Source organism: Rhipicephalus microplus, chromosome X (assembly GCF_043290135.1).
Source record: "Rhipicephalus microplus isolate Deutch F79 chromosome X, USDA_Rmic, whole genome shotgun sequence".
Lineage (NCBI taxonomy): Eukaryota > Metazoa > Arthropoda > Arachnida > Ixodida > Ixodidae > Rhipicephalus > Rhipicephalus microplus.
Genome location: NC_134710.1, coordinates 330,494,584 through 330,511,790, shown reverse-complemented (window position 1 = coordinate 330,511,790; position 17,207 = coordinate 330,494,584). Strand labels below are relative to the sequence as shown.

Here is a 17,207-nt window from a genome sequence, read left to right as displayed (position 1 = left end):
GGGACCCACGCTAATTCGAGGAGATTCAAATGCGGTGGTGCTAATGTGTGGAACGCTGCTAGGGCACGAGATTGTTCAGAGGTTGTCAGAGCTGCACACACCGAAAGTGAGTCTGTTAGGATGATTGCACTGGTCTCGGTCGTAGGAATTTTACGAAGAGCTAAAATAATAGCTACTAGCTCGGCTTCAAATATAGGAGTGAAATCTGGAAGCCTTACTGAAAAAGACCAGCTGAGGAAATCAGACGCAATTCCTACGCCTGCCTTTTCATTGTTGACAGAAGCATCTGTAGCTATTACATTTTTTGTTTCTGCATGTACCAAGTAATCGTTTATTGTAGTGGTCAAAAATCTAAGAGATTGCAGCTCCTCCTTCTTCTTCTTCTACTTCTTCTTCTTCTGCTCCTCCTTCCCTGATGGCTCACACCAAATTCAGAAGATAGGCTGAGTAGAAGGAGACTTTTTTCAGCATTTTCTTTAGTATACTGCCGGTATAAGCTACAACCAACTAATATAGCAAGGTTAGGTACGAATTATTATTGAATAAATATTTAAAAGATGAGAATTTAGCTGTGCTGAAGATAATTCTTTTTTTAATGGCAAAACCTTCAGTCAGGTCTTATGGAAAAATGCATACCTCAAATCTTATCCTCAGGAGACAGAGACCGAAACGACGAGGAATATAAAGGTGGTTGGTCAACCGAGAATCCGCCGCGTTTGCTATCCTGTACAGGGAGAAGAGTGATGGGAAATAAAACCTTTCCTGATAAACTTACTACGTAAAGATTAGTATGCCTTTTCTGCTACATTGACAATTATCTCTTTAGTAATACGTTTTTTGTCATTAAATCTCAGAAACAATGGTTCTTTTACCTTTCGCCATTAACACCGTTATTATGAACTCTCCCATGCCCGTTAAATGGCACCTACCGCCCTCTCACGGTCTGCGTCGTAGGTTATGCATTTGACTGGTGCCAGTGAAAATGATTTTGCGCAGTCTTAAACTTGAGCGCAAATGCTCGAAAGCCTTCGTCGAGCCCTAATTTTTTTTTTGCTTTCTCTCCTAGGGCTCAGTGTTATGACTTTTGTAATGTCTCGCGTGATGTCGGAATAAACTAAATTAAATTTAACTAGTCGTTCTATGACTATCTTGCCCGTTCCTTCAATGATCGGTGGCCCAACTTGCTTTTTTTCTTTACTTAGCGCAGCCGATTTGCGAAATGCATACGTCGCTTGTACTTTGTTGCATCGAAGGCGCGCTTCAGAGTGGATGCTCAGAGGTGTGCCATGGCAGGAGCTGCACAGGAACATCTGTAGTCCATTTCAACCTGAGAATGATTGCAAGCTCCAACCACACGATGCGACATAAGCGATCACAAAATTGATGCGTGGTAACTAATCAGGAAAAAGTACAGGGCAGCCACCCGGAAGCGGAAAGCCTGAAGTTGGCCTGTGCTGCGTGTAAATTGCATCATTCAAGTTAGACCAGCTTCATGCGTCCGGACAAGAGTGTCGAACATCGCCCGGGGCCAAGACCGATTTTTTGTACATGATCAATGCATACGATGCCATCGAAGTTGCAGCTGTGAAGAAACATTTAAGGAGTCGTTTTATTGTTCGAAGGTGTATGACCAGCCAGGCTGTTTTAGCAAACCTTGTGCAAGTGACAGAAAATTTACAACATTAGCCGATCACACACCCTCAAAATAAACACGTGAACCCTGTCCAGAAGGTCGATTCTAAATTTCATGCTTGCCCCTTAAAAGCTTTTTGTTTGAGCGACAGCAACTTCTAGCCGTGACCTGCGTTGTCTGGTGTGGCTTGATGTATGCGCTTGGTTCTTTCGTGATCGGTGCTTCCTGCCCGTGGGCTCTAGTTTAACAGTGAACCAGTGGTAGGTGAGGGGTTAACCCACTTCATGTGGCACATACGCCCGGCGAAGACCACTTCATTTTTAATACGCCAGTGACCCGTTGTGGGATTCGCCCTAATATCTGCAGGATATACCTGGACTTGAGCTTTTTGCGAACACACACACATAGCATAGCTATGTACAGCTCTGTCATCAGAATGGGTTGTAATTACGCCCACCTCCAATTGCTTTTCTTGTCCTCACCGTGTCGTCAAAATCTGCATAGGCGGCACTCGCATGGAACTCGCTTTCGTCTGTGTTTCCAATTTCAAGCGGTAACTGTGTCACTTCTGTAGTTGGCCTTCGGCATATCGTGTAGAATCCTGCACTTCTACTTCGAGTCTCTGTTTACCGCCCAACCGAAGAGGGTAGTTCCCGATTATATTCTTCTTTTACTACTACTTTTTTTTAATAACGGGAAAGCATGTGCTTCTGTCCAACTTCTGCTATTCATCTGTGTCAAAAAGACACGAGCTCTTCTGTGCCTCGGAACGATACTACTTTATTGCATTGGCATGATGACCCTTCAACCTCAGTTCTCTTTTCACGTCTTCGTGGCTGCGGTGGTAGGGGTTTCTGTACCGAGTGGACCAGACGTCTATCAATTTTGGGGATAACGGGACTGCACTTGATTGACACCCGGTAGCGGGTATCTTTGCCTGTAGCTCTGCGTCTGGTAGCCGGCCGGATTGTTTGGGCGAGAAATGCCGTAGCCTGGTGGGTATCTGCTTCGTCTTGGGTAGCTGTTGCCTGCACAAATGACACTCACAATCACACATGTTTCTGTATAACCTGTAAGCGTGAATTGCTAAAGCCAGTTGGTTCACGTTCAAAGCGGTCAACACCGCTGCAAAGTTAAGGCACAAAACAAAGTAGAGTGCACGCAAAACTGCCACATAACTTTCACCTCACTTATTAGGGTATACTACTACTCTTATGCACCGTATGTTTTAAGACTCATCACACATTTCAAAACGATGGGCTCCGACGCCTCGAATAAATAAATCATCAAGAAATAATCAACCTTAAGAATATCGTGAGTGACTATTTTAAGGTGTCTCGATGATCTTTTTTCGTCATATGGACCACCGCGGGAAAAGGCAGACTATAGAATTACAACGAATTCTTCTTCCATAAATTGTAAGTGGCGTGCCATGGTATGCGCTCTACTTATTCTGTTGTCGTGATTTTCGCTGTTTGTTTCTGCTTCTATGCATGTTTTCTGTCTAATTTGTGCGGCTTTTTTCTCACACACGATTGAGACTCGCCATAAACTACGTTTGCGAGAATCATTTTATTGCGGTCATTTTTTTAATATATTTATTTGTATATTTCGTTACCACGCGCTCGAGATCACCATGAAAAAAGAAAGTGAGCTTCACTGTCTCAAAAGCATGCAGGGAACTTACATTACCATCTATAAGCACTGCAGCGATAACGTAAGTAAAACAAAAGCAGCAAAAAGCACAGTTGCGTGCTGAAAAAACAAACGTGGCTGATCCCTTCATCATTGAAATCGGTATAACAGGAAAAGGGAAAATTGTCTTCACGAAATGAGTGGTTATTGCGTAGTGATATATCAATCAATCAAACAAGCAATCAATCTATCAGTTTTATTCTTTTTGATTGTGAAACAGACTTCGTACAGAGTCTGCCATTTGGAAGCAACAGCACCACTTGACGAGGATGCACCCACTTTGAGGCCTAGTGGCACGTCTCCATTACGACGACTAACGAACCAGATTATGATATAACCATTGTTATACTACCCAGATATAACCATTGTGATACTACCCAGATATAACCATTGTGATAGCTTAAGTCTTGAAATTATATACACAGACACAACGTATCGTAAATCACGCACAAAGATGGCATCAACAAGCACGTAACAAACCCACGGAACTCAATATGCACTTCAAAGCGTCCTCAATTAAGGAGAGAAATGTCATGTTTTGCGCTCCCGAGAAATAGAGCAACCTACGCCTGTGCTCATTCATACTCTACCACACTGCGTGTCAGCAACACGGGAGGCAGAGGTTCGTAGCCTGTACCGTGAACACGCGCTGGCATTCCACGTACCGCTGGCGTCTGTCTCGCTCTACCAATGCACGACATTAGCCCGTGGACGTTTCTGCTATTCTTATTGCTGCAGTTTTATTGGACGTTGCTATCACCCTCGAAGCGTTCGGCGGCGCAAAAACACTGTTGGTGAATGTGGAGGTTCCACAACTCCGACAACGAGCCGTGCCACGATAATAGAAAGCAAATACAACTTAACTGCGTCTAGGGCGACACCCCTATGCAAGACATGCATAGGGGGGTCTTCGTTGACATGCTCGCTGGTGTCGAGACTATTTACCAATGCGCGTAATCTCGGAGCCATCCTTTAGCTGCGTCGACACCGAATCGATGCCTATCAGCGTCACTTCGCTCGTTACGTCACTTCGTTACGTCACTCGTTACATCACTTCGTTTACTGATGGCGGCCCCACCCCGTCCCATTCAAGATGCCTTGATGCGTGTTTTGTGGCGCACTAGGAACCAGTGCTGGAGTTTCCACGACCACCCTGGCGGTGAAAGCATGCACTTCTCACCTGCTCCCGCAGACGAGAGCGGCGCCGCGTGGAGGCGGTGCGTGGAGGGCATCGCCGTAACAAAACTAAAGGGCGCTGGCGGTACTGCTGCGTATTCGAGTGCAACAATATATGGCGTATAGAGGAAAGGGGGGACGTAAAAAGAGGAGGCGATGTTCTCGCTCTCCTGTCTAGTGCTGCCGGGCTCGTTTCTAAACCAAATGGCGCATGTCTGCTATAGTTATTCGATCGTGAAGACAGCCACCAGTGGAAACCAAGGTCAAACAGTCGAGTTTGAACGGCGTTTTACCGAAAGAAAAAACGAGCGTATTATGCAACATACGACACGTGTATTTCTTTATGAGGCCCGCTGAGCGTTGTGTGGCCCACTTCAGGTCTAACACTTTCCATGCCTCCATCCATCTGACCACCGCCATCAAACTCCATCTGATGCCACCGCGTGAAGGAAATGAAACGATAGGCAGATAGTTTTTTTTTTTTTTTTGTAAACAGTTGCGTGTAAAGGAAAGTTGCCTTGTCCATAAGACTTGTGTGGGCTCATGTTTCCGAACTACGCCTCCGAGCTGCTATAAAAGATACTCTCGCGGTGAGCATTCGATGCCGAGATGCTTCTGTTAACTTTCGTTTTACTGTTTTGTTTTAACTCTGTCAAAAGACAGGGTAGTTCTTGTTACGAACAAAGCAGCATACTACTCGAAGCTTAGCTTTCTGGAGTCAGCCGATGTGTTAAGCTTTTTTTGGCTGCCGTGGCTAAGTAACATTGGAATTTATGTCTTGCTAGAGAAGTTTGAAATGTCTTCAATTTTACTCGTTTTGTTCACCAACACACAGTTCCGGTTTTTCCGCTTACGTGGGTCGGTCTAAAATGAAGGTGTCTGTTCAACATCGATAATTCCCAGGTTTTCATGTGCCAAACAAGATATCATTTTCATTCGCTGTTGCGTACGTATCAAGATATTGACCGATTGGAGTTCTCCAATGCGCACATATATCTTAGTCCACGGGTGTTCTTTTTTATGTTTCACCCCCATCGAAGTGCGGCCGTTATGGTCGATAATCTATCCCGAGCCCTAAAGAATGGCAGTGTGACACAACTCGTGCTATGCTGCCATGGTATTATGCTTGATCCACGTCCCTGTGAATAAATACCGCTGACAGGGCGTACACACGAAAACAGAAAAAAAATGAACGCAGCTACCACTTACAGTGCTTTCGTTTTTGTTCTCTTTTGTTTTACTGCAGATGGGGGCATGTCAGCCAGCACTAGCATTAGCCCGAACCCAGCACGCAACCAGAAAATAAGGACGAGGGAGCTGCCATCACGGACCAGCACTGTCCATTCGATACTATATATGCAAAGCCACAGTCCGCTTTGCAGGGCTTGTCCCCGTTTTTCAGTGCTCTTTATGTCGGAGTATCCTTCGCACAAAGTTATTCTTCGAAACCACAGTGGATAATTACAGGCGCAAAGGCTTTTCGAGCTGCTCGTTCCAAAATGATGCCCAGCAGCGGCACACATGCGTGCTCGCAGAGTGGTACAACTGCGGCTGGTCGTCTGTGCGCGAGGAGCTGAGTTGTGTCGCAACTATCCGCCAGGTGCTCTTTTTCGGGGCGCCACCTATCCAGCGCTGGTCTCGCATAGCCCGACCTAGCCCCGTCAACAAAGAGCACAGTGCGAGAAAGAATGTGGGAAAGATACAAAGTACGTTTGCGAGCGTCACAAAAGTGCCTCGGCGGCTTAGTCGTTAAAGCACCGGGCCCTATTGTTGCGAACCGAGGGGTCATACGTTTGATTTCCGGCGGCGGATGCTCTTTCTTTTCTTTTTTTTTCCATCCGATAACGTTCATTTTATCAATATTCTATGCATGACGACGTTACATCACTGGTATGAACGTTTTAGCTTATATTCACAGACAAAACTACAGTGAATCCCGCGCAAAGATGCAATCAATAAGCACCCCAGCATAAAACACCTTCGTGTGAAAAAAAGAGGGCGGTCGAACACCCTAGCGTTTGTATTCGTTTAATTTCACCAAACCAGTAAGTAGCTATTGTTAACCAACAGCGTAGCATCAAATCTTCAGGCCCTGAGGGTAACAGATCATCGTGCAAAATATGCTGAAAGGACTGGGCACTATTACAGATCCCAACAAATAATTTGCATAAAAGACTAACCCCTTTCTTTGCGCAATGCATATATGACTGCGTTAGGCAAGAAGGGGGTCCTTGGGGCAAGGCTGCTAACTCTTGCTTTATAACAACTCTGAGACGGCGGTATGAGATAGAAAATCCACAATGACACTTACTGTAGTAGTAATTTTGGCGACCGACGTCGGCGTTCTGCGGTGAGACACGCCGAGGTGCCCACAACCCGGTCGCTTGCTGGTAAGCGGCCCACGGACTCTTTGACTGTCTGTCTGTGAACGCTAAATAAAAAAAGACCACAACGACGTCTCAGTCAATCCATGAAACGAAGCTCAATCGTTCTCACATAGGTATATTATACCTTAACATTCACACTTAGATCACATTGAAAAACAAATAACTTAAGCCCTTGAAGTGGGACATGGTAGGTTTGCTATAGTGAACGTGCACAGTTCCTCATCGATGGCTGGAAATTATTACTAGCAAATGAAAGTTGCTCAAATCTGACTGCCTTGCTATTATAAAACAGCGCTTGTCTAATCTCTTCTCTGTTGTCCGTCCTGCTTGGTGCTTAACTTTTCACTCTAAAAACTATGCGTCGCTTTATGCTGGCGCATTTGAGTGAGGAAATGAGTACTATATTCTACGTGAAGGCGTTTACCATAGTTCTACTATGTGTTTCTTCGGTATTCTGGTACAGCGCATTTAGTAAGGCGCCTAGGTGAACTTAATATTCTTAACATTCGTCAGACCGGCCTGCTGAAGTGCGTAGTGGACGTTAGCAATAAAGGGATTGACTTGCATAATTCGTACCCCCTTACCCTGCCTTTTGGCAAGGTTCATTCACGCCAACTTCATATAGATAGCCGTTTACGCATGTCGTTCTCGTCTGCTTACGACGAGTTGGGTGACTAGGAAGCGCCGAACAGATGTACCGTATTACTCCATGATTATTATTGTCTATCGTGGATTCAACGATCACCTTTAACGTTCCCTCGCCACGGTTATTATTTAAGACACCGCACTGTAACACAGCTGCTTTCAAAAACTTCTTAGAGCATGAAACCAGCAAAAAATAAAATATCCTGCCATCTTCATGTGCTCCTATATTACGGTTAATTTTGTTACCTAATAGTAATTTTAATTCCACCAATACACTGTTGATGGAGGGAGTGGACAGGCCACTTGACTAAGTCCCCCCCCCCCTATTACATGAGGCAGAGGGAGTGGTGGCGACAAAATACTTATAATGGTCACAGTAACTCCCTTTCGTTACAAAAATATATTAACGCACATGTAATCGAGGCATTTTAAATGGAGGCAATTGTGCTAATATAGGAAAAAGGTAACATTAGGAGCAGAATAGAAAAGAGGCACAGAAGATGGCGCCACATTGCATTATACACATAACGGGCTAAATGCTAAAGGTGTGCTTTACAGTTAGAAATAACAAAAAATTCGCGGAGCTGTGCTAATGTATTTTTTCTAATTTCAATGCCTGCAAAATGGAGTTTATTTATATGTAATGGTACTGATAAGACACTTTTTGCATACCATAATTTCTTCTTGTGTGAGGAAGTACCCAAAGAGGCTGAATACGATGTTGGTAGTAACATATCGGCTAACTCCGATAATGTAGACAAACGTCTTTTTTGTTCTGTTTGATAGTGTCGTAGCAGTCGATGTTTCTATAAGTTGAAAGCGTTAATAATGCTGTGTTCAATAAAGAAATGATGAATGTTATGCTTGTATGGAACATTATAAATTAAAAAATAATTGTATTGTGTATACAGAAACCTTTTTAATTTACTTTCTATCATCACGGCCCACACTAACGTACAGTAACTTAATTGAGAAAAAAATAAAGCATGGTAGCAGCCATCTATGACGCGAAAGTGTGTCAACAGATCTAGAGGACTTCAGAAAAACATTACTGACATGGTGATTCCATTGCATACTTTGTGTAAAATAGACTCCAAGCGATATTATACATTTCATAATTTACATAGACTGCGATTGATATTGTAATTTTATTGGAGTGACTAATTTTTTAATTTTGCAGTTAAAATATTAGCTTTAGTCTTTTACATTAAATGAAAATGCATTTTCAATAATCCATAGTTCTAAGTTTCTCAAAATACTGTTTTCATGCAAAGCTAACTCTTTATGAGTGTCAACTGGCAAAAGTACAAATTATAAATTTGCATAAATTATAAATTTAGAATCACACTCAATATGCGTAATATTGTTGGTGTAAATGTTAAAAATAAGAGGCTTCACTATGCTACCTTGAGGTACTGCGGTTTTGATGGCGCGTGCTCTTGATTAAGAACTGCCAATTTGAAAATACTGTTTTTAGTGTTATATACATGACTTTATTAACACTAAAGCATGACCCCTTAAGCCTTATGTCACAAAAATCTAACTTATTGTAAAAAATTCTGTGCACAATACAGTCAATTGTTTTAGAGTATTTTATAAAAATGCCTAGCACGAATTTATTTTGCCCAAATGTATCCAGTATATATTCTTTTTGACGAAGAACAGCCATTTCTGCCGACCGGTTTTTTTCTGTGTATGTTGTGAGCATACCAAAACCTATTTATTCGCTTGTATATAACATTTTCCAAACATTTTCAGAATACTGGAACGATGCTGATTGGTGTAGAATCACCAAAATAATTTTTGTCGCCGTTTTTGTAAAGTACAACAGCTTTTGCTGTTTGCATCGAAGATGGAAATGTCGCGGTATCCTGACATAATTAAAATGCGTGTCAGCGATGCAGAAATTACCTCCATTACGTGCTTCACAGGTGGAATCTGTGTATTGTTTGTGTCACGTGACGTACTGTTTGATAGCTCGGAGAACGTCCTTTTGACCTCATTTTCCGTAACGGGTTAAAAAATGGATGACAAACATCTGGTACTATGCGTGCCATGAGAGTATTATACTGGAGAGTTCTGTTTAGAAAAATGCAGGCTGAAAGCTTCAGCCAACTGTTCGCCTGTGTAAACATGGCCATTTTGTATGACTGTATCAAAATGTTTATCCTCAACAAAGTTTATGTCGAGAGACCGCATTTTTGCCCATAGTTTATCTGGATGCCGAATTGAAAGTTGGAACTGATTTTCGTAATGGTCTTTTAGCATTCCGTATATCATTATTTACCTTTTTCTATAGCTATTCAACTCTTCAAACAAATCCATACTTTTGGAGGCTATACAGGAATGATAGATTTATTTTTACGTTTTATGCGATCATACAGCTCTCGTGTTATCCAAGGCTGTCTAAGTTTTGTTTTCGATATTGGTTTATTCGTAAGTGGGAAGTGCCTATTATAAATACCGCAAACTGTCTCAGAAATTCCGCATAGGCTTTCTCAGCGTCAGTTTTATTGAACACGTCATCCCAAAGTGTAGCTGATATTTCGCTACAAATCTTTTTAGAGCATTGGGTATATTACACTGTACTGTTGGAGCATGCAAACGTTTAGACCGAGGTGGAATTTCAGGAAAAAACAAATACCCATGTGATCGCTTATTTCGCAACACGTTACCTTTCAGTGTATAACAGAAGTATTGATAGTAATGAAAATCATTTAATGTTTCGGAGTTAGCAGTAATACGAGTTAGATGTTCAACAACAATGCGAAATCCAAAGCTTCTTATTATTACGTTTAAATAAGTGGCACTCGTAGATCTAGACATCATGTCTACATTGAAGTCTCCTCTCATTATAAGGTCATATTGTTGCGCAGAAATTAAAGAAAAGTATGAATCAATGTCTTCAAAAACTGCCCTATGTATTCAATATCTCCCCACTAGGGGGTATATAAAACACAAAATAGACAATTATTATGTATCACTGTGGAAACAACTTCGACTGCAGATCACATGCAAATGTGTCTCTAAACAGATTCACATTCAATTTTCTCAATAGCGAGAATGCATACGCCTCCGCCGCGGTCTTTATCACGGTTCATAGCAAATGTTGTAAATGACGGTTAACAGAAGTCACTAATGAGCCAAGACTCTGAAATCATAACAAAATCAAAAGGCATATCAAAACTATCAGTGAAAACTTCAAGTTCATCTACCTCGTTATGAAAATGAATACACTTCACGGATGAGGCAAGCCACTCGCCAGGCACAGTACTGCGAACGTCTCATAGTAGCACGCACCGAGAGTTTAGCCATCATGAGCAGACGGCCACATTGTTACATTCGCACAAATATTTATCCCACAGATAACTTGGCCAGCTGAATGACATCATTCATCACATATGAAGATCGACCATTCACCTTTCGGAAGAGGATATTTCCTTTGGCATAACATACTTATTAAAAACCGTTTTCGCGAGTCCATTGTTTCACCATCCACAAAATTATCTAGCCTGGCGTGTCAAAGTTTTCGATGTGAACACCTTAGAAACTAGTTTCTCTAGTACGTTTTTTTTTTTTGTAACCACATATTCCTAAGTTTATGGCTTTGAAAGCGCACGATAATAGCAGGTGTCTTATTTGCCTTCGCTTGAAGCCGATGACGCTTCAATGTCATGGTCACCGATCTCGGCAATCTGGATCAGTCTAGCTACCGCATCAAGTTTTGTAGATGGTATCGTGTTCATTAAATACCGCCATGAATCTCGAGGTTTTTGCTCCTACTACGCACTTCCAAGTCGTTCAAGTCTGCGTTTTAACTGGTGGAGTTCTTGGTCTGGCCTCACACGTTCCAACTGGTCAGTTCTTTTTTGGAGTCGCTCAATTTGTTTTTCTTGGCTTTCGAATAGTTTCAAAGAGTTATCGAAGTGATCAGACATAATTTGCAATGGCCCCGCCACGGTGGTCTAGTGGCTAAGGTACTCGGCTGCTGACCCGCAGGTCGCGGGATCAAATCCTGGCTGTGGCGGCTGCATTTCCGATGGAGGCTGAAATGTTGTAGGCCCGTGTACTCAGATTTGGGTACACGTTAAAGAACCCCAGGTGGTCAAAACTTCTGGAGCCCCCCACTACGGCGTCTCTGATAATCATATGGTGGTTTTGGGACGTTAAACCCCACAAATCAATCAATCATTTGCAATGCCCGTGCAACGCCATCAAACTACTCTTTTACCGGCATTAAAAGATCTAGCTTCCGGCTAAGTTGAGCATAGCAACAGGAAGACTGAACTCTTGAGAAACATCAACAGTAGTCTCCGAACCTCTGTGGGACGCACCAGATTTACACATCGGATAGACATAACTCTTTCGAAAGTCACCAGCAGCACTTCTTGTCGTATCATGTCGCTCAGTTACACCGCAGCATTTATGTGATAAGAGTAGCGACAATGGTTACATTTAACGTGAGCGTCAGTGGCTTTAAAGACGAGTTTGCAAATGAGGCATATGTCTTTTCAGTATGACCCATCGCCCCGTGTACACTTCATCTGTATGACAAAAGTACGTCAAGTTTGGCAGCAGTAGTAACCAGCTCAAAGTTAGGCAAAAGTAAATACTAAAGGGTTGAAACAAATAGGTGAAAATGCAGATATAAAGATCAGAAGGCACGTTTATCGCCGGCCACTTCTGCCAAAGTGTCGATGAAACGAGGGGCGTTGCCGAGCGCGATATACATCTAGTGTTTTTGATGCAAGGCAATCGAAAAAAAAGATATAAAAACACCTCACTTGCCATTAAATTAGCGCCATGGCGCCACTTCGCCACCTAGCTGCTTGGTGTAAATTAGATTATCATTACTTTGTATATTTGTGTTTTTATGCTTACCATACATGTGCTTTAAAAGACGCAGTTTCTAGAACAGAGACGGAACTTCATGACGTACAGTACACTAACGATAGCCAACATACCATCCCTGCATATTATTGACGCATGCCCCGTCTGAGGATTTCTAGTGCAGTGCTAAACTTCAATATTGCTGCTAACTAAGCGTTCGTCTGGGAGAACTGCAAAATTTTTACTCCTTCAACTTAACGCCAGATAGAAATATCAGGTACCATTGGATGACTCGAACTGATGCAGTAATAATCAGTATTTTTCGGTGTACACGATATTTATAATATTTTATCCACAGCAATTCAACCAATCACATTTATACTGGCGTCACATAGCCTAAAAAAAGAAGTAAATAAAACAGTTCGAAAGCGTACCATCCTCTAGTATGCAATAATATTGCTTTCACGTCATCTTAGCGCATCGACACTATACGGTTCAATGATGCGAACACGGCATTTTGTTTAAAAAAACTCTTAAAGAGCCACTCACCACCCCACGTTCAAAGACGAGGGGGCGGTTTTCTCTTCTTCGCTACCCTTTCCCCACACGATGCATCCTCCTAGCCGCTAAGTTCTTCAGAGCACGTGAAGAATGTCAGCACTAAGCACTAGAGCTATATATTTCGCGCTTCTCGGCTACAGGCACCGCTTGCACATTTGTAAACACACAAAATGAAGTGTGATTGGCTGACCATACACGATATTCATCTGCCGCAACAAAGAGCGCATAGGCAGCTGCATGGCAAAGCAGAGAGGAGATAAGTCACATATAATACTTCACGTATATGGACTAATCGAGAGCATGTACACTATAAACGTCATGGGAACCGCTGTCAACGTTAGAAAAGTGCGCAAGAAGGACAAGAAATATCACGAGAGATTATTGCACTCGTTTTGTATTTTTGTATCTTTAGAGCATGGTGAGTGGCCCGGTATTAAAACGCTACTGTGAACTATTCTAGTTTACTACGTACAGCTGCAGTTAATGTGCAGCATAGCACGTGGGTGTTTTCCGCAATATGCTCAGTTAAATTTGTTAAATGCATATACTAACCAGCACTAGTAGACGCGCCTGGCCAGCTAGCCAAGTAGCCCGTCGGTCCGTTCAGCGGGTACCCCGTCTGGGCTGCTCCGTAGCTTCTAGAAGCCGGGAAGTCCGGCGCCTGCTGGTATGACGCCTGGCTGGTGTACGGCATGGCGTAGGCCTGAGTCGGGTAGTCCTGGTACATCTGGGCCTGGCGCGCGTACTGCTCTTGCGGTTGCTGCTGCTGAAGCTGTTGTACTTGCTGCTGTACTCGCTGCTGCAGTTGCTGTTGTACCTGCTGGTGCAGTGGTTGTACCTGCTGTAGTCGTTGCTCTTCTTGGAAATGTTGCTGCTGTTGTAGCGGTTGATGAAGCTGTTGCTGGATGAGATTTTGCTGCGGTTCCTGCTGCTGTTCCTGCTGCTGTTGCTGCAGCTGTTGGAGCTGTTGTTGCTGCTGCTGAAGTTGTTGTACTTGCTGCTGTATAAGCTGCTGCAGTTGCTGTTGTAGCTGCTGGTGCAGTTGTTGTACCTGCTGTAGCCGTTGCTGTTCTTGTAAACGTTGCTGCTGTCGTAGCTGTTGTTGAAGCTGTGTCGTGATGAAATTTTGCTGCGGTTCCTGCTGCTGTTCTTGCTGCTGTTGCTGCTGCTGTTGCTGCTGCTGTTGCTGCTGCTGTTGCTGCTGCTGCTGAGGTGCCACGGACGTCTGGTAGGAGGCAGCCGTCGTGTTTGGGTAGTAGCCCAGATTTGCCATAGTGTGCCGCTGCTGCTGTTGCTGCTGTGCATCGAAGATAGCAGCCTGCAGGGCATTTTGGATGGCCCTATATACTGATGGTGGCATCTGCCTCTGCATACCTGATGCCTGGTAGCCCTCGTTGCCTAAAGGAGAGCTCCGCCCTACGGCGTCGGCGTGCACCTCATGACCTGGAGCCGTCGGGTAACTCATCCTCTTGCAATCTGAAATGCGCAGTTAATAAAAAACCAATTCACACTCGGTGACCCACACTGTTATATGCTTCTGTCGGCATTCAAAGAAATAAGGCAATGATAACTTTATATGTGTTATGCAATTTTTATGCGCCAGTCTTCAACCACAAAATTTTTGTTTCGCTAAACGGGAAAAACACCCAACCTACAAAAAGTTTGCGGGTGCTCACTCATACAACCGTTAAGCGTAGGAGCTCCTTTGCGATGTTACCATTCAAAACTAATTTGCGATTTCGGCATCCTGCGGAAGCATTCCCACTCTACCGATCACGCCTGCTTAATAATGCTACCCACAGCAATCATGTCAAACTTGAAGAACATAAATCGACAAAATCAACTTGTGGTCATTGAAAATATACACCCAACTTTGTACTTATCAACCTCCTCGCCGTGAAAACTGTCAAAAATAAATATCGCACAGTGGAGGCATAGTGTTTGGGGCTTGTTTTCCCTGTGTCCGATAACATCTCGACCACCCAATGGAAGTAAAATGAAGGAGCTCTGAAGCCAAGTCTTCTGTGAGCTTCCCAGAAGAGCTTCTGGCCGCTGGCAATGGCCTAAATATTTTCAACAGCTAAGTCAAGCAGTTGGCGTAATAACTAGGCCTCGCCGGGCTGGTCGATCTGTTAGGCTTGGCCGCGCCTAGGCATTGAACTAGGCCATGCCCAGACGGCCGAGCTCACTGGCTTGGCTGCGCTTAGGTAATCATCTGCTATGCGGAAGTTAGTACGAGAGTACACGAGGGCTAGGGTATACTCACAGGGCTACCGATGTCCTTCGAGGCCTCCAGCCGGTTCCAAATCACCGAGGCGAGTGGCTCGTGAGCACGACCGATCCACGCGCTGGCACCCGCCTTTGGCGATGATGATTCCCAGGCTATATACGGTGATATCCAATAGGCCAAAGATTTTGTTTTGCTTTGTCATGTAGGAAAACTTGGCTAATACCTGCAAGAGACAATGCACTTCAGTTAAAAGAAAAGTCAAGGGAATTTTCAATATGAAAATTGAAAAAATATATATAACGAATTTATTGAAAATAAAAGAAAAACAATGAGATAAAAGAATTTTAAAAAGCGAGAGATAGAAGGTTGAAAAAGAAAGATGTTAGCTGTGCATATTAAAATAAATGAGGCCTAAGGGAATTCCAAAAATACCATGGAAACTACGTAGGATTGCTCTAAAACGACTCACACAGGTCATTTGGATAGGAATTTCTAAAGATGAAGGAAGTAATAAGAAGTTTTCGAGTAATAAGGGTACCACCCTTTCCGGGCCCCAAATCTTTTTTTGCGCGCTTGCTTTGGGTCAAGCAGGAGCTATAAGTTTTCGAAAAGGGTCGTCGGTGCTTTCGACACTCCCCCTATCTTAGCTCACTCACACATTAGCCACGAGTTATCGCTTCAGTGGGTGTCGTCATGATTGTTTCACCCAACGCTTTTTCGAAAAGGGTTGGAGCTCAAGAATTATCGGTTCAAAAAATAGCGCCACCAAACCCAAACGCGGTTTGAGTCTCGCGCATGCGCAGTGGCCTTGACGTTATTTCTTTGTGTACCAAAAACTTTTGGGGCCCCTATTCCAAAACTCCCTTACATGAAGGTAGTGTGGTAATCTGTTTAGAATAGAAAAAATTGTATCTTAAAAAAAACATCCATCAGGTTGTTATACACATCACATCAGTAAAGATAATTAGGGAAGTAAATGAAAGTTTATTAGGAATCAACATATTAGGGAATCAACAGCGCTCTTTCTTGCCTCTTCTTCTGTAGTTACGTCGTATTACGCGTAGTTTTGCGCTGTGCAATTATGTTTATTAGGGAAGTCAGATCGAGCACCTGGATTTGTAAGGCGCCGCCATCTTCCAAACAGCACTGAATGGACGGTTGAAGACCGCCTCTTGTAGCTGTGTACCACTATATTTTCGAAACATGGAGTGTATTTTCGTTCAAGGCGGTAAATCAAAGCTTGCGGGCCAACGAAAATCTGAATCGAAATTTAAAATTCTGTTCAGGTTCAGAATCAAACTTCAGAAAATGAATCAAAAAGTTCAGAGGCACCCCCCCCCCCTTAACTTTTCACCCGTCCTGTTTATTCCACCAAGAGCAAACAGCCAAAACACAACTTGTATGTTCCGTACCTCCCTGTTCGACCCACGAAGGCACTTGTCGTAGGGGTCCGCCCCGAGCAATAAAATACAGGCACCACCCCTCAGGAGAATATATATATATATATATATATATATATATATATATATATATATATATGGGATATGGCACAACGGGAGCGTTGTCAACAAGGATAAATATATTTATTTCCTAACAATTTCGGGAGGGGTCCTCCCTTCATCAGGAGATGAGTTATACTGACATGAGCTTCCAAACTTCGTGTCTGCCGCGTCCCTCTCGCCTTGAAAGACGTTTGCGAGAGTGAGAGGGAACTAGAAGAAGGAAAAAAAAAACAAAAGAGAGGGAGAAAAAAGACGAAAGAAAGAAAGAAAAGAAAGAAAGTAAAAAAGAGGAAGAACCACTGTCAACACTGAGAACGAAGCCAACTGTCCGTCTACATTCACATACGGTTCATATCACTTGCTGTTCAGTTCTTGACGTGAGTCGGGCCACCCAAGATTGTCGCCGCGGTGCCGGGAGGGTCCGTGACGGCGCGCGTAAAGAAAGGGGTTTCCCCGTAATGGGTCGTTGGGCGGGCGGCGGGCGGCGTGCGTAAAGGAAAGGTTTCTCGTTAATGGGTCGGTCGGCTATTTACCTTTAATCTTCGTCC

The 17,207-nt window shown here is 43.5% G+C and overlaps 1 protein-coding gene across 1 annotated transcript; it reads right to left on the bottom strand.

The window, feature by feature from the left end:
* Positions 1 to 2,388: 2,388 nt before the first annotated feature.
* Positions 2,389 to 15,367, bottom strand: LOC142776280 (uncharacterized). Its single transcript, XM_075879657.1, has 4 exons — positions 15,194 to 15,367; positions 13,480 to 14,403; positions 6,816 to 6,935; positions 2,389 to 2,661 (listed from the first exon to the last, which is right to left on the bottom strand). Exons 2-4 carry the CDS (start codon positions 14,390 to 14,392, stop codon positions 2,513 to 2,515), a joined length of 1,182 nt encoding a protein of 393 aa, XP_075735772.1. The 5' UTR covers positions 14,393 to 14,403; positions 15,194 to 15,367; the 3' UTR covers positions 2,389 to 2,512.
* Positions 15,368 to 17,207: the final 1,840 nt, after the last annotated feature.